The sequence below is a fragment of the Trichomycterus rosablanca genome, chromosome 20 (genome assembly GCF_030014385.1).
Source record: "Trichomycterus rosablanca isolate fTriRos1 chromosome 20, fTriRos1.hap1, whole genome shotgun sequence".
NCBI classification, from domain to species: Eukaryota; Metazoa; Chordata; class Actinopteri; order Siluriformes; family Trichomycteridae; genus Trichomycterus; species Trichomycterus rosablanca.
Genome location: NC_086007.1, coordinates 16640299 through 16668089, shown reverse-complemented (window position 1 = coordinate 16668089; position 27791 = coordinate 16640299). Strand labels below are relative to the sequence as shown.

Below are 27791 nucleotides of genomic sequence, written 5' to 3'. Positions count from 1 at the left end.
AAAAAATTTCCACAACCAATGGTAATGTGAAGTTCTCAACAGAACAGAAGGTGAAAGTTTGGGTTTTCTGCCCAACATTGGTAAAGAGACCACTGTTCCACATGCTTTCAATGGGTGCCATCAAACTAGCCTTATTCATAAAAGTCACAGAAAAGTCACTATCTATAATCAATCATAATATCTACAATCTACTAAATTAATGATCTGAGTGGTAAGTCTGTGTGTGTTTTTCCCCAGTTTTTTGAAAGCTCATAAAGAACTTTAATAAGGGTGAATTACAAAGTCACAGGAAAATCTGCATCATACAGATTACAGATAAACATTTCTTCTCAGTTAGATTATTGTAACTCTTTGTATGTGAGTGTACCAGGGACCAACTGTCCCTTCATCGGTTGCAACATGTGCAAAATGCAGCAATGGAATTTTTTTTTTTTTTTTTTTTTTTTTGGAAGAAATGAACAATGTGTGCTCTGGACCAAAGACAAAAAAGGATTACTAAGATTACTGTTGTCATCAACAAGTTCAAAACCAAGGTCTGTCATGGGATGGAACTTTTCGCAGAGCAAGGCCACAAAAAGCTCAATGCTGTACAGTGCGTCCATGGAGGGGGATGCTATAAAAATCGAAATGAGATGGACTTCAGGTGTTTAGGCAATAATAATGCCAATAGGTTATTTATGTATTCATTTAGTAGGATTGTAACGTCATATTTTAAACATTTTGGTTACATTTGTGACAGGACAGGTAATTACTGGTTACACAAGTCATGAACAATTTTGTCTCTTTAATTCACCTTACTTGCATGTCTTTGGACTGTGGGAGGAAACCGAAGCAAGCCCACAATGACACGGGAAGAACATGCACACAGAAAGGACCCGGACCGCTACTTCTGGGAATCAGACATAGGACCTTCTTGCTGCGAGCCAACATGCCGCCCCTAATGCCAGTGGGTTTGATGTAGAATGTTGTATGAGGGTTGAGTTTTGGTGTTGCAAAAAAAAGGATAAAAAAGAGGAAGAGGTGGATGGTTGACAAGCATGTACGTATGTGGGATTGGTCATGGTTGTATGGTAATGCAAAATGTCTGGCATAATTAAAGTTGTTGCATATCTTATGGTTACCTGTATAGAGTATGCATTGGTTGTAGGTTGCAATGTTTGAGGCATGCAGCTTCGTGGGCTGAGGAGAATCTGTTATTTTTAAAAACTGGGCCATCGGCCGCTCAGGTGGCGCAGTGGTGAAGTACGCTAGCTCACCAGAGTTGGGTTTCTAGTAGGGCTGGGTATCGCCACTAATTTCCTGGATCGATTCGATTCCGATTCACAAGGTCCCGATTCGATTCGATCTTCGATCTTCGATTTTTGATTCAATTTCGATTCAACACATTTAGGCATATTTGAGTTACATTAACAGGTTTTGTTTAAATATGTAAAGATGTTCAGAGAACGAATGTGATAATTGTACAAAGAACATTTATTATTAAAAATATTTGTGTATTTTGCTTACATAAATAATTAATCCAAAACAGAAAACAGTAACATTCAACAGCCAGGTGTATGTTTACATTACATTTACAATGTTGTAGCATGTCAGACAAATGAAATAATAATAAAAAATGAATGTTACTGTTTTCTTTCATTTGTCTGACATGCTACAACATTGTAAATGTAATGTAAACATACACCTGGCTGTTGTACAGCTTATGCCAAGTTTACACTACACGACACTCTGATTAACACGTGGTCACTGTAATGTTCACACTACACGACTGATCGGCGATGGGGAGTTTTACACTACACCATCCATCACCAGGGGGAATTACAGGCGAGCTTCTCTGGTCTCCAAAACTACGTTTTGTCACGATAACACACGTGAGAAGTGATGAAAGGTTTAATGATACCACGTCCAAACATGCACATCAACAAGTAGCGAGCAATCAAAGTTTGTGCGCTGATGAAATAAATGAATCTGAGTGGATTTGGCAACACGAGCAGCATGGATCGTTCTGTAGTGAGTTGGAGGTTAATAAATATTTTGTTTTGTAGAGAACGATCTCGCGTGTGCTGATGTATTCTGATAGAAACTATATTGCGCTCCACCACCTGTTTCCAACCTCTCCCCTGTGTTTCCCCTCGCTGTTTCTCACATTGATTGAGAGCCGAGTTTTGATCGCAGAGCGAACACCGAGTTCCTCCCGAATCCAGAGCCGAGCGAAAATCAGTGCAAAAAGTTGTGTAGTGGTCATAACTTGAGCTTCTGCCATGCTAAACTGATGTGCAGGTCAGATCTCGTTGCATGAAAAAACAGTGGCTGGTCACGCGAAATTAAAGGGGGTAACAATAGTAATAGATTTCCGTGTGCACCGTAAAAAGGGGCGTATTTAAAAAATCGATCTCGCATTTATATGAATCGATATCGGATCGTTCAAATAAAGATCGATTAAAATCGAAAAATAGATTTTATAAACCCACCCCTAGTTTCTAGATACATTGTATCGAAACTCAGCTCTGCCTTTCCGACTGGGTTGGGCGGCAGTATGAACAACGTTTGGCTGTTGTTCAGGGGCTTAGGGGTAGAGTCGGAGCATAGGTCCTCATGACTGGTACAACTGCGACCCCTGCTGGTTGACTGATGGCGCCTGCACAGGGCTGAGGAATAACATTGAGGGGGGTGTGACCCTCCGTGCGCAGTGTCTCTCGGTGTATGAACTCGGCTCGTGCAGGTGAAAAATGCAGGCTGTACTGATTGCGTGCCGAAGGGGGCGCAAGTCAGTTGAGTGGCGTCCTCAGTCAGTGAAGGGTCAAACCAGTATAGAGGACGCATTCAGGGTAATTGGACATGACTAGAATAGGGATAAAAATTGGGGGAAAAAAGTGGGAAAAAGTAGATAATAAAAAAAAAAAAAAAAAAAACTGGACCATCGGTTGATTGTGAATAAGTAGGTATTGAAGTGGTTTAAATATTTGACTGAACTGGTCAGCCTGAGGAGAAAGGAATGTATATAGGTAGGACAGGTTGAATGCATGTGGGTGGACCCTGTGGTGAAAAAAACCTTAATGAAATACCTCAGAGACTGGATTATAAGTAGAAGTTTTTCTAACATTGTTTGCAGAGAGGGCAGCATGGTGGCTAAGTGGGTAGCACTGTCGCCTCACAGTAAGAAGGTCCTGGGTTAAATCCCCAGGTGGGGCGGTCTGGGTCCCTTCTGTGCAGAGTTCGCATGTTTTCCCCATGTCCGCGTTAGTTTCTCTATTGGTGAATGGGTGTGTGTGTGGGTGTTACTGTGCGCCTTGTGCCCAATGAAAAGCTGGGATAGGCTCCCCACCCCGGGACCCGGATTGGATAAACGCTAAAAAAAAATGAGTGTCGGCAGAGAAGGATCACAGCAACAGAGTCTTACACGAAGACTCTGTGAATGCTATAACACAGAAAAAATAAACGCACTTATAAACTCCTGTCTGTGTCTTTGTAGGACAGTGGACGATTCCACAGTTAACAGAGATTTCTTAGCTAGGACTTAAGAACTGGTCTAAACCAGCTAGAACTGGGTTTTGAAGGTCATACAATGCAATTGACACACTACTTGTCCCGTACACCATGTACACATCCAGTAACATTTTATTGTATCAGTATTCTTGGAATATTGGAATATGACTACTGGTAATTGTCTAGTGTGAATTAACATTTTTCTCTCACAATCCATGTGACAGGAAGACTGGATGTATAAGTTTTGATGTGTGAGGTAAGATGTGTGAAGGCATGAAGGTAAAAGGAAGGGTGCATGGGTTTGAGTGTATGAGGATGGATGCATGATAGTAGAACATTGGAGGGTTGGACGCTTAAGGTTTAACGAATTAGGTTAGATGCATAACAATAGAAGTTTGAATGCATGAAGTTTAATGCATGAGTGGAGACAGCAGGTACACAGAGGTAGAGAGTTGCATGCATGAGGTTTTGTGCCTAAGGATGGATGTATGAGGTTGGAATCCCAGGGGGTAGAAGGTAGGATGCGTTATGTTTGATAAGGTGGATTGGATGCATTAGAATAAAAGGTTGAATAAAAGTTTGGATGCATGAAGTTTGATGTATGAGGAAGGATGTAGGATTCATGAGATTGAGTTTATGTGGGTAGCACTTTAGGTGCATGAGGTTTGGTGCACAAGATTAGATGCACAAGTGTAAAAGATGTATGTAGTGGGGTGATGTTACTGTGATAAGATTTCTCATTCTTATGGGACAAATAATCTGATCACATTAACAAAATAGGGCAACACAAGTGTTTTTAATCATTTGAAAAAGAAGAAAAAACTAATTGATTTTACCTCAGTCTCAATCTCAATTGTCCTGCAATGTCTTGCAACCATTTAGAGATCTCTGCTCAGCATGGAAATACCACACAAACAGTGGCAAATTTGCAATTAATGAGATGTTTTTTTACTTTGAAATCAGAACTTAATACAGCAGTAATCACTGGACCAAATGATAAAACTGCACCAGTAACTACAGTGGGGTCAAAAAGTATTTAGTCAGCCACTGATTGTGCAGGTTCTCCTACTTAGAAAGATGAGAGAGGTCTGTAATTTTCATCATAGGTACACTTCAACTATGAGAGACAAAATGAGAAAAAAAAATCCAGGACATCACATTGTAGGATTTTTAAAGAATTTATTTGTAAATTATGGTGGAAAATAAGTATTTGGTCACCCACAAACAAGCAAGATTTCTGGCTCTCACAGACCTGTAACTTCTTCTTTAAGAAGCTCTTCTGTCCTCCACTCGTTACCTGTATTAATGGCACCTGTTTGACCTCGTTATCTGTATAAAAGACACCTGTCCACAGCCTCAAACAGTCAGACTCCAAACTCAACCATGGCCAAGACCAAAGAGCTGTTGAAGGACACCAGGAAGAAAATTGTAGACCTGCACCAGGCTGGGAAGAGTGAATCTACAATAGGCAAGCAGGTTGGTGTGAATAAATCAACTGTGGGAGCAATTGTAAGAAAATGGAAGACATACAAGACCATTGATAATCTCCCTTGGGTTCAAGATCTCATCCCGTGGGGTCAAATTGATCATGAGAACGGTGAGCAAAAATCCCAGAACTACACGGAGGGACCTGATGAATGACCTGCAGAGAGCTGGGACCATAGTAACAAAGGCTACCATCAGTAACACACTACGCAGAGAGGGACTCAAATCCTGCAGTGCCAGGCGTGTCCCCCTGCTTAAGTTAGTACATGTCCAGGCCCGTCTGAAGTTTGCCAGAGAGCATATGGATGATCCAGAAGAGGATTGGGAGAATATCATGTGGTCAGATGAAACCAAAATGGAACTTTTTGGTAAAAACTCAACTCGTCATGTTTGGAGGAAGAAAAAGAACCCAAGAACACCATACCTACTGTGAAGCATGAGGGTGGAAACGAAGGAGTGGCTCCGTAAAAAGCATTTCAAGGTCCTGGAGTGGCCTAGCCAGTCTCCAGACCTCAACCCCATAGAAAATTTGTGGAGTCCGTGTTGCCCAGCGACAGCCCCAAAACATCACTGCTCTAGAGGAGATCTGCATGGAGGAATGGGCCAAAATACCAGCTACAGTGTGTGCAAACCTGGTGAAGACTGACAGGAAACGTTTGACCTCTGTCATTGCCAACAAAGGTTATGTTACAAAGTATTGAGTTGAACTTTTGTTATTGACCAAATACTTATTTTCCACCATAATTTACAAATAAATTCTTAAAAAATCCTACAATGTGATTTCCTGCATTTTTTTCTTCTCATTTTGTCTCTCATAGTTGAAGTATACCTATGATGAAAATTACAGACCTCTCTCAGCTTTCTAAGTAGGAGAACCTGCACAAAAGGAGAACCTGCACAATCAGTGGCTGACTAAATACTTTTGACTAATACTTTTAGCCCCACTGAATCTGAACTATGTGGTACTTATGTGATTATAGGCATATAAACTACCAAGGTCTAGTACTATCAGGTTAAATGGAATTAAAAAAAGAAATATACTGATCAATGTAGACAATGAATCCAATGCCATGGGTTTATGGTGAAGGATAAAATAGCCAGTGTGACCTAGCTGTGAAGATTAGTATTAGTACTATAATTTTTAAAATATTTAACTAGTTTTCTTTTACAATTATACCCACAGCTTTTTCAGGAGAAACAGGAGATCCAGGTGATCAGGGTCAGCCAGGTATATTTGGACTACCGGGCAAACCTGGTCTTGTTGGTGACAGAGGTTTCCCTGGACCTCCAGGTAAGTTCTTTTTATATTGCACAAGAGACAGTTAGTCTTTTTGCATTATTAGTTTTTAAGTAATGATACGCCTTGGTGAACAGAATTGAGAATTAAACGCAAGAAAAATTTAACATTTAAATAAAATGTATGTATACAAATAATCATCTTAAGACGTCACCACTGACTTTTTGTTTTTAGAGGTATAAGTATGAGAAACAATAATATATAAACAATATTTCTGAGCTTTTTAAAGAATGCAAATTATATAAAATAGCTTCACAAATAAATCTTTGCATAAATACTTTTAGGGTAATTAAGTTATTATTATCATTTTCCAGGAGTAATTGGGCCCCCAGGTGTCAGTGGAAGCTGTGGTATTGAGGGCCCTCAGGGCCATCCTGGACCTCCTGGACCTAATGGGAAGCCAGGTTGCTCTGGACTACAAGGTACTATCTAGCAGGCAAACATTTTGTACACTATGCATGTGCAGTAGTCATCCATACCATCCATTTGTTAAACACCATGTTAATTGGTGGCCCACAAAAGATTCACCACTGTGTTTTTTTAGTTGGTGGATAATTTCAATACAGCACTGACACTAAAACTGTGTTATGATTAGACACACCTACAGTCATGTGAAAAAGTTAGGACACCCCATGAGAACTTTTGTCATTTTGAACATATTTACACATTTGGACATTTGAGCTTCATTTGAACAGTATTGAGAAATGGAGCTTATTTAGCTAAACAGATAAAACCGAAAGTTGTAAAATGCAATGAACAAAAATGGAAAAAGTTAGGATCCCCTATGCCTTAATAGCAGGTATTTCCCCCTTTGGCTGAAATAACCTCAATTAGATGTTTCCTATAACCATCTACCAGTCTCTGACATCGAGTGGGGGAAAGTTTTTCCCACACCTCCATGCAGAATTTCTTCAGCCCATTTCAAATCACCCCACAGCATCTTAATAGGATTAAGATCCAGGCTTTGACTTGGCCATTCCAGAACTCTCAATTTCTTTCTTTTGAGCCATTCTTTGGTGGATTTACTAGAATGTTTTGGGTCGTTGTCATGCTGCATGGTCCACTTCCGCTTCAGTTTTTGGACAGATGGTCTTACATTTTCATCAAGCACCCTCTGATGCAGTGAAGAATTCATCATGGATTCTACGTATAATGGAGAGCTTGCCAGGCCCTGCTGCTACAAAGCAGCCCCAAACCATGACATTTCCACCTCCATGCTTCACAGCTGGTATGAGGTTCTTGTGCTCAAATGCTGTGTTTGGTTTGCGCCAAACATGTCATCTGTTACTGGGTCCAAATATCTTTGGATTCATCTGTCCAAAGCACATGGTTCCAGAAGTCTTGGTCTTTGTCTAGGTGTTCTCTGGCAAACTTTAGTCTTGCCCTGATGTTTTTTTTTGACAGTAAGGCTTTCTGCCTTGCACACCTTGCACACAAGCCGTGGTGTCATCAACAGAATAGATGTTTTAAGGTTGAACCTCTGTTGATATCTCGAAAATTGCAGAAAAATAGAGTCGAACAAAAAACAAGTGGAATAATAATATTACTATCAGATAACAATAGTGTGATTACCTACAGCAAAAGAACAAGAACTAAAGAGAGGAACTAAAGAAAATGCCAGTGTAATTGCAACTTATCAGTGGTATGTGGGTGGTTAAATACTTTTACTGATTGTGTGTGTGCAAGCATGCATTTGGTGGGGGTGTGAATACTTTTTCTTATGCAGACATTTGTATGAGTGCAAGCACACACGCATACTCGGCAAATGTGTTGCTAGCTGGTTACCAAGGTGTACTTGGTGGTTGCTAAGTTATAGCTAGAAAGAATTGTTTTGGTAGCAGACTGTTGTTAAAGAAGTGCTAGGCAGTTAATAAGATGATGCCAAGCGATAGCTAAGGTATTGCTAGCCAACTGCTAAAAGTGTTGCTCTGTGATTGCTAAGGTTTTGCTACTCAGTTGCCCAGGTGTGCAGAGGTTGCTTAGGCTGTTGCTATGTGGTTGTTAAGGTGTTGTCAGACAGTTGCCAAGGTATGTCAGTTGGTTCTTAAAGTGTTGCTAGCTGGGCAGTGGGATAAAGGGGATGGTTGCTAAGTTGTTCCTAGGTGGTTGCTTGGGTGTGTGCAAGTATGTATTTTGAAGGAAGGCATGTAAATACTTTTGCTTAAATATGTGATGGTGTGTATGCAAACCCGTAATTGGCAGGGGTGTGAGGGGCCTGAGTTAGCTAGTCTTTGGATTAAAGCTTTTTAACCTGCTTTAAGGGACTACATGTAGTCCGTTGTCTGTCAGCTCAGTGAAATTCATGGATGAAAATGAATGGGAGTGAATGGGATAATGGGGGATGAAAAAACCGTTTGTCTTTGGATCAGAACTTGATGACCTGCACTAAAGGTCATGTACACCTTTTTTGGTTGCAGTCTGGTAGAGGAAATCAAGGTTTTTGCAAGGGACAAAAACAGATAGGAATGACTAGGAAATATAAGGTATAAGGAAAAAAGGAGCAATAAATGAGTGTGGGTCAATACAACTTTGAATTCATGCTGGTGGGCCTGCCCTGAGTATTTCTGAAATGGTGTCTATTGTGAGTGGGAGTGAATGGGACAAAAAGAGAGATAAATGCTTTATTGTCGATTTTTGAGAATTGGGGTAAATACCAGAGAAAAATCTGCTTAAATACAGGTGGGATAAAAAGTGAATTTACCAGTAATTATATGTGGTAACTTCCTAACCAAACACAGTCTGGATGCTCAAGATACACAGTCAGTTTTGAACTCTGCTTACCTGGTCAATGTATGTTTTTGTATTTAGTTTTTTTTTAGGCATTTCACAGTTTATCAAAGTGTATTTTTTCTTATTCTTGTGTTTTAACCCAAGATAGTGTTGTAAACACTGCTATGCTACACCTGTTTCTAACTGTACATACAAATTTTATGCTTTAATTCTAATAAAATTTAATCTTATATCTTGGTTTTTTAAAATGCAGATGTTTGTATAATTATATTTTAGGTCCTCCTGGACCACCTGGACTTAATGGATTGGATGGTTTAAATGGTGAGAAGGGTGAAAAGGGGGCACAAGGTAAATCTTTTTCATTTTTATGCTGTAGACTCTGTTATGCATAGTTCACACTACACGATTTTTGCTAGATTTGCCGGCTCTGGAGCAACTCGGCGTTTGTTCAGCGATCGAAACTCGGCTCTTAATCGCTATGTGTGAACTACTCAACAACTCAATTCGAGTGGCTCGCTGAGCACTCGCCGACTGAATCAAGATTTCTAGCATGTCAGATATCTCAATTTGAGCTGCACAACTGGCAATGAGTGCTATGTTGAACAGCCAATGAGAACGCAAGATATGGGTTGAGGGGAAACACAGGGGAGGAGTGTAAAAAGGTGGGACAGGGGCTTAATATAGTTTACATCAGAATACACCGGCACACACACAAGTTTTATACAGTATTTCTGACCTAATCGTTCTCTACAAAACATAACACCAACGTTACATTGCAAAAAATACTTATTAACCTCCAACTCACTATAGAACAAACCATGCTGGTCGCGTAGCCAATTCCACTCAGATTCATTTATTTTTCTCTTTGATTTTACGCTGCACATCAGTGCACAAACTTTGATTGCTCGCTACTTGTTGACATGCATTTTTGGATGTGGTATCATTAAACCCCTCATCACTTCTTGCATTTGTATTTGTGACAAAACGTAGTTTGGGAGACCAGAGAAGCTCGCCTGCGATTCCAGTTGGTGATAGATCATGTACTGTGAAACCCCCTATCGCCGATCAGTCGTGTAGTGTGAAATACACACCGACTTGAAATACTCCAGATTACAAGAGACCCAATCGTGTAGTGTGAACTGTACAGCGACCTGACGACTTGGAAAGTTGTGTAGTGTGAACTTGGCATTAGGCGTGTGTATATCTGTGTTTTCTTGCCTTTACATGTACTTGAGGTTCACAAAATGAAAAACACTGCCATTGAGACACCGGCACCAGACAAAACTGGTAATTTGATATAAGAAGCAAAAAACCAAGACCATTAGGCAAAAGAAAAAGTGTTCTGATATGATGAGTTTACCAAAGCTCATACTGCAATGCATTGTTGTAGGTAAATGAATATAAGACAAAGATGGAACAAATACTTTGCCAGTAATATTGTATATTTCAGGATGATAATTTTCCTTCCATACAATAATGCATAAATGGGAAGTTTTGTTACAATGTCTAATGTAAATGCTAAAAATATAAGAGAAATCTACTTCTAATGTAAAGTCTATTGGAGCAACAAACTGTTGTAAATGCTATGTACCTACCCCCATCCTCTTTCTCACTCTCTCTTAGGAATCAGTTCACGAGGGGACACAGGGCCAGTGGGTCTAACAGGTGATAGGGGTTTAATAGGAGATCCTGGGCCTCCAGGTCCTACCCAGAGAGGGATTCAGGGCCCCAGAGGCCCACCTGGATGTGCAGGTAAGCACTCACTTCAGACATCATCTATTTTATAATTTTAATTAGTCTCCTTTATGTGGTGGAGCCGCTGCAGGGGAGACTGGTTTGAAAAAGGGTAAAAAATATTACAAGCAGGTCATATTGAGGAGTGATGAATGCCTGTTTGATAGCCACACACCTTAAATAGTGCTGTATTTACACTCCTTTCCTGCAAACTTTCAGCTAATGTACAGCATCAGATGGTCCTCTTCCTCCACATCCTGGGACAATATGGCCCCAGCCCCCAGCCTGACATGTCCATCTGACACAGTGGCGGGAGAAAATTGGGAGAGTGAAACAATGTGCCCCCACAAACAGCTGTCTTTACTTTTGCAAAGGCTCATTGGTACTTCGCTGTCCACTGGACTGGATTTAGTGCTGCCTTTTTCTGAGATAATTAGTGAGCTGACAAATAGTTCATTTTGAAACAGTTGGTAGTACCCTGCCAGACCTAAGAACTTTTTGGTCTTGGATATTGACAGACTGATATGGCAGCTGGTTTGTAAATTTTTAAAAACCTATCTGTCCATACCCCAAATAAAAGACCAGCACACTTTGCTGGGGTCACTGTAAGGCCGTGGTTATTCTTCAAGGTCAATTTTCCCTAGAAGAGGGGAAAACAGGTCAGAAAACTCCACTTGCAACTTAGCAACTTTAACCCCAACGTATTTCTTTCTGCCAAATTTATTGCAAGAGCCACAGGGACCACTTCAGTCCATTTTTTTTTACTAGGTTGAGGTGATAAATTTTCCCAGTCTGAACACACCACCACATGATCTATGTCTTCGAAGATGTGACCTTAAAAGAGTCTGTGTCACTTTTTGAGGTGGATGAATTTTTGAGGTAGGGAGTAATAGATGAATTTGGTCTCACATTTGCAGTTGTATGAATTTGAAGTTCCTTTTGTAATGCCCGGACAAAGTTTTTGATTAATAAGTGCATGTTATTTTGCTTTTAGGTCCAGGATATTTTGCACCTCTTTTTTATTCTGCATAGTACTTTCCGTTCAGTGTTCTTTTACAAGGTCCAACCATCCTGAGGCCTTTGGCCAAACAAAAGTTAAAATGGGACAAACCCAGTGGAGGCCCCCACTAGTACTTCCCAAACTGCAAACAATAAGGGCTCCTACCATCATGTTTTTCAAGGTCTTATCAATGTTTAATTAGGCCTTCCTTTTGAGGATGGCACACGCTGGTAAGAATCACCTTTGTTTTTTACAGTTTGTGTATTGTCTCTAACAAAGTCATGCACACTGTGTCATGAGCCTTTGCAATACAAACATCTGCTCTCTCATATACAGTTGTCTTATTTCTGTTCAGGAAAATCGGTAAGGGTTGGGATTCTAAAATTAGAAAACATTGCTCAAGAGAATCATAAAGAGTGGGAGGTCCCTTGCAAGGAGGAACTACCATTGACTAGGCAGGTTCAGAACTGGATTCACAGTAGAAACGTCTTATGTTGCCCTGCCACTGCACTGGAATTTTCGTTGAGTTACTAAAATGGCCTTTAAACATTCATTAATTCATTGTCTGTTTTATCACTGTTTTTTTTCTAAAAAGGACATAAGCGGTAATAAACCATGAAAATAAAATGAAAAAATTACACTAACAAAGTAAATAATACATTTGCAACTTTTGTTTTTTCGTACCATTGTATTTTGTACCATAATAATAAATTTCTCTTTTACTAGGGGGACCTGGTGATGCTGGACCTTCTGGTTTTAGTGGTGAAGACTGTAGGAATCCTAAAACAGGGCAGTGTGGAGAACCAGGGATTATGGGTCCTGATGGCCCACCAGGTGGGTGGATTCTGCTAAAATTATGGTATCTTGGTAGAGTGGATTTAAAGTATTGACATTTTGCATTGTGCGGTTGATTTTGAATGAGCATAATTGTAATTTTTACCTGTCAGTCTACACTTAATCACTCAGAATCACAGCAAAACATTTTTTAAGTTCCAAAATAAATTTAAAAAAATAATAAAATAAAATATACTCTATACTGAAATATGAATATGTTGTAAAAGTATTTAGACCTATTGATGTGTCCCTTCAAATTGGGATTAGGTGCATCCTTGCTTTAACTTTCTTTAAGATGTGACTGAAACAAATGAAATCCACTTGTTGCAAGTACAATTAATTGAATATAGTTTGGAAGGCGTGCACTTGGCTCTATATGGGCCCAATAATTTACACTACATTGTCAGAACATCAGGCAAGCTGAATTTGCTATTAAATTGTGGCAAGGCATAGATCAGGGATGAATGTTAAACAATATCCAAGGCTTGGAGTGCCCCTACGACCACAGTGGCTTTAATAAGTTTGTAATGGAAAAAGCTTGGCACAACCTTGAACCTTTCTAAAGTTGGCAATCAGACATCCAGGCAAGAAAAGTCTTGGTCAGAGGGGTAAGGAAGAATTAAACAGTCACTCAAAAAAAACTCCAGAATTTATATGTGAAGATGAGAGAACCTATTGGACAGACAACCTTCTCTGCAGCACTCCATAGTCAAAGTCAAATTAAAGTCAAGTCCAAATTTATTTGTATAGCGCTTTTTACAATTGATGTTGTCTCAAAGCAACTTTACAATATCCAGGACCAACTTGAGCAAGCCAAGAACAACAAGGAAAAACACCCTTAAAATTACAGGAGGAAACCTTGAGAGGAACCAGACTCATCAGGGACCCCAACACCCCTAATTATGACAGCATAACTAAAAGGGAGAACTAGGAGGTAGCACAGCCATGAGGGCTTTTACAGGATATCAGCACCCACCTCCCCCACTGTCAGCAAACCTGAGTGATTGAGCAAGGCAGAATGACAGCAACCCAACATCCTTGATCGAGTGGTAAGATGTAAGGCAATAATGTAAGACCTAAATTATTTCTAGTCTTATGTTGAGAAATGTTCTTTTTTGAACTGATTGACAATTCTCTCATTATTTTGGCACAAAGTGATTATCTGAAACTGGAATAGGCTACACAGTGAAACACTTGTGTCAAGTGCAGCATCAAGTGCTTCTACTTTCACTCTGAATGGATGGTGTTCCAGAATGGTGTTCCAGAATATGGTAAAAGACGTGTCTTCTACATGGCCAAGGATAGGTTGGTCATGTTTTGAACCAAGGCTTGAATGTGGTGTATTCAAGTTTTGGAGGAAGGATTGCCTCAGTGAAATGTCTCCCCTCCTCTGAAGATTTCCAACTGTTCACCAGCCCATGTGTTTTCTTTCTTGTCAGCACCTCACATAGCTATGTACTCCATAATCAAGGTAGTAACCAAAGAATACAGGTGGTTTCAGTTTTTTTGATGAACAGTTTTGTTTGATGAAGGTCTGTTGTAAGCAGTGTGGCTTAATTCCAACTAATATTTCAGAAGACTGGAGGCTGAGCTTTGATGCCAATTATTCTTAGCTACCGTAGACTGCTTTGAGGTGGGCTCTGATAAGTTTGAGTAGCGTGGGGTGGAGCCTTGGTGCAAGAGAAGTAGCACTAGGAGTGTTTGCTAAGCTGACAGCCTGTTCCAAATGACTAAGAGTCCTTTGTAAGACAAGATATTTGTGTCTTGTAACTCAGCTATTATACTTTGAACTGTTTTACTTGTGTCTTAAGTTCTGCTTTTGATATTTTTTTCCTATGTTTGGACCAGCTGGAACTATAGTTGTCATTTTGCATGTAAAAATCAACTAATAGCCCTCAGAACTCGCACTTGCTTCAGTAAGGGAAATTAGCGACTTGCATAAACACACAGTGAGCTTACAAATGTCAAATTTTAGAATAGAATATACAGCATAGTATCAGAAACTGCAATGATATCAAATACTTGCAACAGAGTGAACACTTTAATGTGTCAAAAGCTGTTATGTATAATTGCAGTTCATTTTACCCCCAAATCCTCCCCAAAATCCTCCCAGAAAGAAGACGAATGTCAAACTTACTCAGCCAAATGAAAGAAAAAAAATCGTTCAGAATTTGCATGATAAACTTAACCAGTTGTCCAGTAGTTTCAAAATCTGGCAAATTTCAGGTGAAAGAGTTAAAATCCTCAGCACATAAAAAGTTCTAAGCTGAAGAAGAGAAAAATAAAATGGGTCCGTCGGTTATTTCGTGCTGCAGAACATACATTTTAAAATTAATTTTAGGCTAAGCAAGGCATATATGCTTAACGATAGCTCCAATAAGTAATTTGAGCATTTTGTACTAATCAATGAGACCAGGTTTGGGCACCAGTTGTAATGCTTGGAGGTAGTCTAGCTTTGAACATCCTCTCCAATCCAGCAAGTAGAGAGCTTGGGGACAAGAAAAAAGCAGATGAGACGCGAGGCACATAGAGAGGATCAAAATTAATAACTCATACTCACACTATTCTACTAATTAGTTTATTCACTACTTGACCGTAATAAGCAGAGTCTCACAGCTTTACTTGTTTATTCATACAACTCTTTCAATGTTCTTTAGTGGTGTTACAAAAAAGTTGGGACACTGGTCTTTAGCTAGGTCCTGTGATACAGTACAAGAACTCTTGTTCTTCTGCAAAACAGAGCTACAAGTCTGCACATCTTACTTGGGCATGTCTTAAAGAGACTGTACACATTTTACTGGCCATTGCATATTAAACAATTTTTCTCCTACAGAGCATTCATTTAAACTAATTTATTATTATTGTCTTTTTAACCTTTCTATGTCAAGCACCAGCACATTCTCAAATTCTTTGTATGAGAAACCTTATTTGGCTTAGCTCATGTATTATGTTACTGTGACTTGTGAAAATTAGCATCCTAATAGTAGTTTGCAATTGTGCATCTTTGTTACAATTGTAGGACCAAGGGGGCTAGTTGGAGATCCAGGCCTGACAATTCCTGTGCATGGGGATATGGGTGTCCCTGGAATACCAGGCTACCCTGGAAATAAAGGAAACAGAGGACATACTGGTTCCCAGGGACCTCCAGGAAGTCCAGGCTGCCCAGGGCCGAAAGGTGAAACACAAATACTTGCATGTATAGTGGACAGCATTAAGTCCAAACTCATGGCATTTTAACGTCTATTTTTGTCATTAAAAAAAAAAATTGGGACAGTATGTTTTCTACATTTACTTTGACTTTTATTTCATTACATTTCATGTCTTGTCTGGTCAACTTTATTTCATTTGTCAATATACATCCATGTTTGCATTTCAGGCCTGCAACACATTTCAAAAGTTTGGGATGGGGGCAATTTAGGGCTAGTAATGAGGTGAAAATAAATAAATAATGATGTGATTTCAAACCGGTGATGTCCACAGGTGATTGTAATCATGATTTGGTACAAAAGCAGCAGCCACAAAAAGCGGAGTCTTTAAGGAGCATAGAGGATCTCCAGTTTGTCATCAAATGCATGAGATTATTGAAATGTAAAAAAATATATTCCTCAAAAAAAGATTGAAAGGGATTTGCAAATGTCTCTCTCTACATTATATCATTAAACAGGTTAAGGAATTTGAAGGAATTTTAGCGCGTAAAGGGCAAGAGTGCAAGCCTAATCTAAACATCTAAACATCAAGAACCATCATTCATCAACATAACCACATGGGATTTCTATGGCAAATCGTTGTCAAGCAGTCCAATACAGAGTTACATTTACAAATGCCTCTTAAGACTTTACTGTGCAAAAAAGAGGCCTTATGTTAACCATGTCCAGAAGCAGTGTCAAGTTCTCTCAGCACAGAGGTATCTGGAATGGACCATCACACAGTGGAAATGTTTATTGTGGTCAGAATCAGTATTTAAGATCTTTATTTGGAAAAAATGGACACCGTGTGCTCCAGACCAAAAACAAAAAGGAGCCAGGGTCTGTCATGGTATGTGGTTCTGTCAGGGCCTTTGCAAAAGATAACAAAATAATATCTTAAAGACTTCATCACTTGGTATCCTCAGTGCCAAAAAATATTTTATGTGAGAAGGAATGGCAACATTACACAGTGCTAAATGCTTTTGCTTGCTTTTTTATTATTATGGGTAAGTATTCTGTAAATATATTGTAACATGGCATGCTCTGTCACAATCCTATATATCAGTTTGAAAAGTTTTACAAAATGTCTAGCACAGCACTCTAGTTGAGACCCTTTTTTGTTTTTCTTTTTTAAAAAGACAAGACTTGAAACACTGTTCTACAGGGTGAGTCAAAAGTCTCAGGACACTCTTTTATTTCAGAAACGAAAGGGAAAATGACATATCTGAATACCCCAGCAAGCAATGGGTGAGGGGGCCTATCTTTTAGGCTATGTCCGGAACATGGCCGCCATCTTGAAAGCCGCCATGTTGGATAGCCGTCATGTAGCATATCAAAAAAGACCAAAATTTTCTTAGAAATCAATTGCCACAATCAGATTTGCAATATCTCTTGTGGTTCAAAAATGGTCAACACAGAAAGTTGCAACAACAACCGGGAACATTCCCTGTGATGCACAGCTATTTGATGTGTTCAATGTGTTCCCCCTGGTGCTGAACACAGAGCTGAAGGTGCTGGATCCAACTGTTATGAACCCATATGAGAATCTCTTGAGAAATGCTGTCACAAGCCTCCACGATGCAGTGCTGAAGATGGTGTTTGTTGCGGATTTTCTCAGCATACACAATTTGTCGGGTAATCTGGGTGGCCATGCCACAGGACCACGGCGGCCAATCCAATGACCAGGGAATTGGGATCCCATTGATGTTGGTCTAATGCCCAGGTGCAGAATTCGACACGTCTATCAGGGTCATCCTCTGATAGTTTCTGCTGCAGCTGGATCTTAAAGGGGTGCCAATTATTGGTATGAAGAATCCGTACAAGGGATGACTGGCTGACACCACATTCTGCTGCTAAAACCATTGTTGAGGTTTCTTTGTCGGTAGCGGTCTTCGGACGACCACTACTTGGCTTGTTGTCCACAGTCCCGGTTTCTCGGAATTTGGCTATGACGGATGCAACAGTGCTGTGTGAAATTAGTGGTCTTTCTGGGTGTCGGTTGTTGAAGTCTGCGGCTATGATACGGCAGCTGCGTTCCCCGGACATCAGAATCACCTCAATCCTCTCTTTTGTCAATTCCATCTTCAGTTACCTGTAACGAACAACAAAAGTTTTTGAAATTTCTGTGCTGATAACTTTTGAACCACAAGAGATATTGCAAATCTGCTGCAATCGATTTCTGAGAAAATTCTGGTCTTCTTTGATATGCTACATGACCACCTTCCTATTGGAAAAACTTGCCCTCGATCCAATATGGCAGCTTTCAAGATGGCAGCCATGTTCCAGACATAGCCTAAAAGATAGGCCCCCTCACCCATTACTTGCTGGGGTATTCAGATATGTCATTTTCCCTTTCGTTTCTGAAATAAAAGAGTGTCCTGAGACTTTTGACTCACCCTGTACTATAAAAGTGTTTTACAGGCTGACATTTTCAAAAATGACTTGATTTATGCCAAATCTTTTAGAATAGTGTTCCATCAACATACTGTACTTCAAAATTGGATCAAGATCACATAAAAAGAAAGTACATAATTTTATAGTACAAACTCAAAGGTCCTTCAAATTCTGCTCAACAATTTGCTGGTTGTTTTGCATTGTTCCACTAGTTATGCTTGTGCTTTCATGTTTGTTTATGCAACTTTGGGGCAAAGCATTATTACTGAATGGGCAAACTGCTTTTGGCTTCTTAAAGACTATGTTAACTAATAATATTAGTTTACAATTAAAGTAACAAAGGTTGAAAAGGGATCCTTAAAATAAAATATAAACTTTTTATATTTCAGATGGTTTACACATAATACATGTGCAGTGTAAACAATCTGGATTTGCAGCTTTGCCTGTTTTGTAGGATTTTTTTTTTAATATAGAAGATACTTTGCTTAGTGTTTGCTTGGTGTGCTTCTACGTAAAAATGTAGACCTATATCACATGTTTCTTTACATGACATATGTATGTTCCTATCCTCAGGTGAGAGGGGTGAGCCAGGCTTCCTTGGCGATTCTGGACCAAGGGGACCACCAGGAACACCTGGCAAACCAGGACCCAGTGGTCTTAAGGGACCATCAGGAGACCAAGGTCAGAGCTCTCCCAAAAAATATAATTAGGAAAAAATAGTACTTCCTAATTTATGCACAAATGCTGCTGACAAAATAAGTGTAACAAAGCATCCATCATGTGAGATTCATCAGCACTGCACAATTATCAGCTTTGTTGCTGACAACAAACACAAGGTCCTTTGATACAATGTTCATTAAGGTGATTGGACAGCTGTAATTAAACAGTTTATGAAACTGAGATGAAACTGTGAGACACGTCATATCTGTGTTTATTTTGTTTGTTTATTTTGGTGAAAGTTGTGGATAATGCTATGAATTTGAACCCTTTGAGTCTTTGGTTGTATCAGAAATGTCACTTTACTACACATGAAGTAAACTAGACAGCCAGTGTCTGTGCAGTGCTCAGTAAAAGTGAACACAGTTTAGAACGTTTTGTTTTAAGCAGGTATCCATCAACATCTACATTTATATCTACAATGTGAACAACAAAAACTTTACTGTCAGTAATTATTAAGAAATTCACTAAAAACATTAATTCCAAGAATATTGAACAAGAATATTGAACTCTTGGAGGAGTCATTTACAAGTAAACATATACACAACATTCCTCTTTTCCAAGCAGCTCTGGGAACATACATGCTTGAAAATGGTTACATCATACATTATATAAACACAGTGATCCAGAAATAACAGATTTTACACATTATCACTCAATGTCTCCTATCATCACAATAATTCTACAACCTAAATATACATCATCTTACAAAGCCCTTTTACGAATTAAGTCAAGTCAACTTTACTTATATAGCGCTTTTTACAATAGACATTGTCTCAAAGCAACTTTACAAAATCCAGGACCAACAGATACAAAAACCCCTGTTGAGCAAGCCGAGGGCGACTCTGGCAAGGAAAAACTCCCTGAAAATTACAGGAAGAAACCTTGAGAGGAACCAGACTCAGCAGTGCCCATCCTTCTTGGGTGGTCTGGAGGAAACTTTAAATAAGTAGGATTTACACAAATCATACAAACACAGAATTAAATGAACTAAAAGTTATAACTGGCAATAAATAAAAAAAAGAAATAATAATAGAGTTATTATTTGGTCTAGTCTTTAATAAAGTCTGTAGTTAGTTCTTGTCATTCTTGGTGCAATTACTCCAGACCCATCACATCTGGCAGGAGCAGCAATATTGGCACTGCAGTCTCGACTTTAATCCTTAACCTTGGCGGGTAAACAGGTTTCCATCAGAAGCTCTTGGGGTAAAACAATAGAGAATGTAGTTAATAATGTACAATGCTAGTTAAGTAAAACAGTTTTACAGAGAGTTTTAGACTCCGGCAGCCCTAATTATTACAGCATAACTAAAAGGGAGAGCGAGCAGGTAACAAGGTCATGAAGGCTTTCACAGGACATCAGTGCCCACCTCCCCTACCCAAACCAGAGTGATCAGACAGGAGAGGCAGAACGACAGCAACCCAACATCCCTGATCACCACAAGTTTCTATGACCAAGAACCCCCAAGCTCTGCGCCTTTGTCTATACTAATCAAAAGCCTGAGAAAATAAATATGTTTTCAGTCTAGACTTAAACATTGAGACTGTGTCCGAATCCCGAACAGAGGCAGGAAGATTATTCCAGAGTTGTGGACCTTGTAAGAAAATGCTCTTCCACCAGCCGTGATCTTTTTAATTCTAGGAACTATAAGTAACCCTGCATCTTGTGAGCAAAGTGGATGCGCTGGGTTGTAGTGATTAATAAGCTCGCTCAGATACTGTGGAGCCAGACCATGTAGCGTTTTATAGGTTAGTAAAAGTATTTTATAATCAATGCGGAATTTAACTGGCAGCCAGTGAAGAGATGATAGAACAGGACTAATATGATCAAATTTTTTAGTTCTAGTTAGCACTCGAGCTGCTGCATTTTGAACTAACTGGAGTTTGTTTATGGATCTACCAGAGCATCCAGTTAGAAGAGCATTACAATAATCTAACCGAGAAGTTATAAACGCATGGATCAGTTTTTCGGCATCATTAACAGATGGTATATTTCTTATTTTAGAAATATTACGCAAATGATAGAAAGCAACTCTAGTAATATTATTAACGTGTGTATCAAAGGAGAGATCTGAATCTATTGTGACACCTAAGTTTTTTACATCTGGGCTGGGAGTAACAGAGAAAGTGTTTTGGTTTAGCACCAGGTTAGACAACTTGTCTCTTGCAGCTTTAGAGCCAACAAGTAAAACCTCTGTTTTATCTGAATTAAGTAAAAGAAAATTACACGACATCCAGTTTTTTGTCATTTACACAATCTTCTATCTTACTGATTGTGTCAGTATCATTTGGTTTGGCTGATATATACAACTGTGTGTCATCTGCATAGCAATGAAAATTTATGCCATGTTTATGAATAATTTCACCTAGTGGAAGCATATAGAGTGTAAATAATAGCGGTCCCAGTACCGACCCCTGTGGAACACCACACTTTACTTTTGTTGTTTCCGAGCATTTATTGTTTACATAAACAAATTGAGAGCAGTCAGTCAAATATGATTTGAACCAAGAGAGTGCGAGTCCTTTAACACCTACTGTATTTTCTAGCCTATCCAGTAAAATGTTATGATCGACCGTATCAAACACTGCACTAAGATCCAATAGAACAAGAAAAGAGACACATCCATTATCAGAAGACATTAACAACTCGTTAACTACTCTAATTAATGCGGTTTCGGTACTATGGTTGGGTCTAAATCCAGATTGAAATTTTTCGTGAATAAAATTTTCATTCAAATAAGAGCATAACTGTTTGGAAACTACTTTTTCTAATATCTTAGAGACAAAAGGAAGATTTGAAATTGGCCTATAATTAGCTAGAACATGTGGATCAAGATTAGGTTTTTTAATCAGGGGTTTTATAACAGCGCTTTTAAACAATTTAGGTACATACCCAAGGCTAAGGGATGCATTGATTAATGTAAGCAGGGGCTCTACAATAGCTGGGAGTAAATCTTTAAGTAAACGAGTTGGAACAGGATCGAGTATACACGACGATGACTTCGATGATTTAATCAACACAGTTCATTTTGGGAGATTGGATTAAAGGAATTTAGTTGGATTAACTCGTTACTATTATCATTACTTTTCTCACCAATGCTGCTCAGAGTGAGTCCATACTTACCATTGGGAAGTGACACACTCTGACTCTGAAGTTGTATTATTTCTTATCATTAAAGAATTTTAAAAAATCATCGCTGGTTCAGTCGGGTGGTATATTAGATTCAGTTTCATTGACGTTTTTAGTTAATTTGGACACTGTCTCGAAAAGGAATCTAGGATTGTTTTTATTTTTCTCTATTAGGGACGAATAATATGAAGATTTAGCTTTTATAAGGGCATGTTTATACTCAGTTAGAGCATCTTTCTAAGCAATCTTATACACTTCCAGTGTAGTGTGACGCCACTTGCGTTCTAATTTCCATGCTGCTTGTTTAAGTGCGCATGTGTGGTCATTTTACCATGGAGCAAGTTTTTTCTCCCTAATCAGCTTAGTTTTGAGTGGGGCTATGTTATCTAAGGTTGTGCGCAGTACGGTCTCTAGGTGTTGAGTTGCCTGATCTAGTTCTTTAGGTTCTGATGTTACATTGTTTAAATGTATTATTATAGTGTATTATCATTTCCTGGTGAGCAATTTTTATTTTGTGTACTGTTTATAATGTAAAATTCTGTCTTGCCACAAGTTTGTGCTACTTTACAACTTACCTTGCAGGAAGCATGACCTACTCAATAGCCAAATATTAGCGTACCAAATTTGGAGGTGGGTGCAAGAAGTATGAAAAGCTTTCTAAACATGGGGACCAAATGTCCATCCATTGAACTGTCTGTGGATTTTTTCAGTCAAATTGTGGCAAAGCATAGATATAAAACAACTACCACTACCCACTACAACTAACTGCTGCAAATGGATAAAACTTGACAAAGTTATGAACCTTTCTTAAATTATCCATCTGGTTATATTTGTCATCTACTAAAGATGGGCCTTTGTCAGAAGGGTATTAAAAATTGCCACTATTAAAGAGCTCCTGTGCAGAAATGGAAGATCATACTGGATGAAAACCCTTAATAAGGCAAACGTTTAATTCTTTGGGCTTAACAAAAAGCATCTCTGATTAAAAACTGTGTACCATCTGGAAAATATCATCCCTACAGTGAAAAATAGTGGTGGCAATATCATGCTATGGTGGTGCTACTCAGCAGAAATGAACAGAGATAAATTAATGCAGCCAAGCACATAAACATCCTTGACAACAGTTTACTTTCATCATCCAAAACAATTTTGGAATGGCTTTGGGGAAAGTCTCTGGATGTTGGGCAGCCAAAGCAAAGACTTTAGTTTCAATGGCAATTACTGTATATCCATTGAGAATCAAACTCACAACACAATAATATTTTGTATATTTCCATTGTATATTTGTTACCGTGATATTAGAAATGTGTACTATCATACTGTCTTTCTCTAGGCCCCTGTGGAGAACCAGGAAATGTTTTTTCTACTGGTCTTCAAAAAGCACCCCAGGGTCCACCTGGACCTCCTGGTGATTATGGGTCACTTGGCCACCAAGGACCTCCAGGAGTTAATGGCAGAGAGGGTCCTAAGGGTAAAACAAATGCACACACACAGTGCTTTTACATATATTTGCCACATTAAATAGAAAGATTGATGTTGTCGTGTGTTAAATTTAATGATCTGATCATTATGTACGTATGTGTCTGTGTGTGTGTGTGTGTGTGTGTGTGTGTTTATCAGGTTTTTTAGTTAATCCCAAGAGTCTTGTTTTTTATCTTAGGAATGAAAGGCCAAGTGGGGGATCCAGGATTACATGGCCCACCAGGAGCACCTGGAATTGATGGACCTCCTGGAAACCCAGGACTAAAGGGTGCCATAGGACCATGTGGCATGCAGGGTGTGTTTTTGAGTGTGCATTAGTATGGCCAGCATGAGACTTTTTTTAAACATTGTTTTGTACCTGCACCATCTGTGTTAGCATTTATAGTACTATGGTTATCCTTTGGTAGGCTTATGTGCCTATATTTAAGGCTTTGTGAGCCAAATACTTAAAGTTTGGCAACATATGAGAAGCCTATACTAGCTGTAGTTTCTTACGGTTTTCTTTAGAGTTAGAAATTTCTAATTTATTTTAATTTTCATTTTATTTCCTGCCTGTCATTCTTCCTAGGTCCCCCAGGGTGTCCAGGTGATCCAGGTCCACATGGCCCAATCATCAAGTATAGTTTTGGTTTCCTTTTGGTTCTCCATAGCCAGTCAACAGATGTACCTTTGTGCCCTGCAGATATGCCCAAGCTATGGGAAGGATACAGCTTACTGTACCTGGAGGGACAAGAGAAAGCATACAATCAAGATCTAGGTATCTGTCTGTCACACTAGAGTACAGCATATAGTAACACATCAAACCTAACTGGTTACCAAGTATTTAACTTTTTACAGGCAGTTTGCATTTTAATAAACAGTTAATTCAGTTGTGACAATGTTTTGTCCAGGACATGGAATTCTAAAACTAAAAGGTATAAAATGTTTAAAAAGTTTATAATGACATAGCAAAAATGATCACACAGAGGTCACTGTTTTGGAAATGAGATGTAATTTCAGATTTATTACCACCTTTATTTGGACCTATGATATGTGCAATTTAATTAAAAGGAACGTAAAATTATTTTGAGGGGAAAAAAAACTAAAATTAATTTGGAAGTGTGCACACTTATAATTCTTGTAATTGGGGATGTGGCTGTGTTTAAAATAAACCAATTACTTTCACACTCGTGTTAAATAGTAGTCAGTAACAGTGTTAATTTCATTGACGAATGATTTTCGTCATAGTTTTCGTCAACTAACCTTTTTTTCATGACAAAAACGAGACGATGACTAAATAAAAACTACAAAAAAAGATAAAAACTACGACGAAATGAATCGACACTTTCGTCAACGAATAAAAACGAGACGAAAATGTTTGGCAGGGACGACATCCAATCAGAACTGATTTAGTTTTGTGGAAGGTAGGGACAAGTTAGAAAGAGATCCAATCAGAACTACTTTAGCGTATGTGGAGGGTATGCGTATGCGTATGCTAGCGTATGCAAGCCGATTAGCCATCCAATCAGTATTAATCTTTTGCAGTACCTCGTTAAGTGCCCACTCGCACAAGTTTGATCTAAACCCGGGAAGACCAGACTAGCCTGTGAACTTTCTTTACTCATGGAACTAGGTTAACTCCACAATGTCAACAGGGAGAAACAGGAGAGCCGATATATGGACACATTTCTCATTTGACATCGTGAAAAACAAGACGATGTGTAAACCATGTGGGGCGATCTAGGGTAAAAACACAACACATCTGAAACATCTGGCACTGCTGGCAGTATAATGGCAACATAATGTCACAGCTGCTTTTATGGTACCCAGTTTTATAAAGAATGTAATATGCAATTTGTTATGAACAATGCATATAGTTTTCAGGCAGAGCAAGCTTACTGGTCATTAATATTTTGTTATTGTTATGCTCAATAAGCAAGGTCAGTTTAAATAAAGATGTTTGAAATAAGTTAAATCTGGTTTTGTGTGTATTGCACATTCAAACATTAATAATATTCCATAACTGGTTAAAAATGTTTCATTTTGTGTAAGTGTATATAATGACTTAAATAATTTAAGGGAAGTGATAAAAAAGCATTTACATTTTACACCCTTTATATTTATTTTAGGGCGGCACGGTGGCTAAGTGGGTAGCACTGTCGCCTCACAGCAAGAAGGTCCTGGGTTCGAACCCCAGGTGGGGCGGTCCGGGTCCTTTCTGTGTGGAGTTCTCCCCGTGTCTGCGTTTCCTCCGGGTGCTCCGGTTTCCTCCCACAGTCCAAAGACGTGCAAGTGAGGTGAATTGAAGATACTAAATTTGTCCATGACTGTGTTCGATATAAACTTGTGTAATGAATACCGTTCCTGTCATGAATGTAACCAATGTGTAAAAACATGACGTTAAAATCCTAATAAACAAACAAATATGTATTTTAGTCGACTGAATCGACTGTAGATTTAGTCGACTATATTCTTATGATAATTAGTCGACTAAAACTAGACTAAAACTAAAACAATTCAGATGACTAAATTATGACTAAAACTAAATTACATTTTAGTCAAAAGACTATGACTAAAACTAAATCAAAATTTGCTGTCAAAATTAACACTGGTCAGTAAACACCTGCCATAAATTAAAGTGACTCTAATTAACCCCTTATAAAGATCAGCTCTTCTAATAGAGCTAACAAAGTATCAAAGGAATCTCACTGTTTAAAGTAATCGGTAAAGAAACAGACAAAAATTCTAAAACATTACACATACTATGGAACACAGTAAAAATGAATAAAACAAGTCACAAAACTGACATTACCACACTGGATTTTCTTCGGAACAAGAAAAAAAAAACAGAGGAAAACCGTTCCAGGGTTTTGCCAAGAGACCTACATCAACATTAAAGGAGCTGCAGTAATTTCTAGCAAGTATTGGTTGCGTACTAGATGTGACAACAACCCCCTCTAGTCTTTATATGTCTGGGCTGTGTGGTAGGGTGGCAAGATGGACACATGTTCTTATGAAGGAAAACATCCAAGCCTGGCTACATTTTGCAAAAACCTTCATCTAATCTGTTAAAAACATGTGAGAAGATGTGTTATTGTCAGATGAGACCAAGGTTAAACTTTTTGGCCATAATTCCAAAAGGTATGTTTGGTGCAAAAACATCACTGCACATAATGAAAAGAACACCATCCACTGTGTGTGTGCATGTGTGTGTGGGCGTGTGTATACATGTATGTTATTTTCTTGAATCTTTAGTAGAAAGATCAACGTCATTGCATTATTAAATAGAAACACACTAAGAATGTCTGTAACACTCAAAGAAGTTGTGAATGAGGCAGAATAAGAGTGAAAAATTTATAAAATATTCAACCTACACTGTATTTTCCTGATTATTTCAGCAATATGATGGCAGGCCTCATTCTGTACGCGTGTTTGACTGTTCTGCCTGCAGTCCAGCTCTGTCTCCTATTGAAAATTTTTGGTGCATAATGATGAGTAGAATCAGATGACAATGACTATGGACTGTTGAGTAGCTGAAGCATATTTTAATTAGTAACCCTCATTATTTAACCACCATAAAATGTATGTATATAAATATCTGCCTGTGTGTGTGTTTGTGTGTATACACATACACAGTTTTGTTGTTTGTTGTGGTTATTTTTTATTTATATATATTTAATTAGTAACCCTCATTATTTAACTACCATTACATTTTTCTCTGTTTGTGTGTCAGGTCAGGCAGGTTCATGTGTGCGTGTCTTTAGCACTATGCCTTTCTTTCACTGCAACTTGGGTTCCTGCAACTATGCAAACCGTATCGACAAATCCTACTGGCTCTCCACCACTACAGCATTACCCATGATCCCTTTGTCAGGGTTGGAGATCCAGCCGCATATTAGCAGGTGTGTGGTGTGTGAGGCTCCATCACCAGCCATTGCCGTTCACAGCCAGGATACGTTTACACCTTCTTGCCCACAGAACTGGAGGAGCCTCTGGACTGGATATTCATTTCTAATGGTAAGTCAAAATGAACATGCAATAAGTATGTGTGTGTGGATGTAACTATGTGTTTGAGGACACCTCTCCTAATGATTAAATTCGGGTATTTCAGCAAAACTGTTGTTAATGGTATAAAATACTTATATAACATGAATTATACATATTATGTATTATATATATTATTTATATATTTATTTTACCTGGCCAGAATCTGTTTATTTACACTAAATCAACCCTTTTGCTTTCTGTTCTGAGGAACATGTTCTGTTTGTCACAAGGCACAATGATACATTGCAGCAATAAGGTCTTATAATGGCAGTTCACACATTTTCTTCTTTC

At 38.7% G+C, this 27791-nt stretch overlaps 1 protein-coding gene across 1 annotated transcript in view; it reads left to right on the top strand.

The window, feature by feature from the left end:
- The window catches only part of col4a4 (collagen, type IV, alpha 4), a 92150-nt gene that overhangs the window by 63244 nt on the left and 1115 nt on the right, over nt 1-27791 (top strand). Inside the window, exons 26-36 of the mRNA XM_063016283.1 lie at nt 6155-6262; nt 6583-6690; nt 9275-9346; nt 10622-10750; nt 12459-12566; nt 15586-15741; nt 18719-18826; nt 23326-23463; nt 23653-23769; nt 24043-24231; nt 27187-27470. Coding sequence (XP_062872353.1) covers nt 6155-6262; nt 6583-6690; nt 9275-9346; nt 10622-10750; nt 12459-12566; nt 15586-15741; nt 18719-18826; nt 23326-23463; nt 23653-23769; nt 24043-24231; nt 27187-27470 — 1517 coding nt within the window. The remainder of the gene's footprint in view (nt 1-6154; nt 6263-6582; nt 6691-9274; nt 9347-10621; nt 10751-12458; nt 12567-15585; nt 15742-18718; nt 18827-23325; nt 23464-23652; nt 23770-24042; nt 24232-27186; nt 27471-27791) is intronic.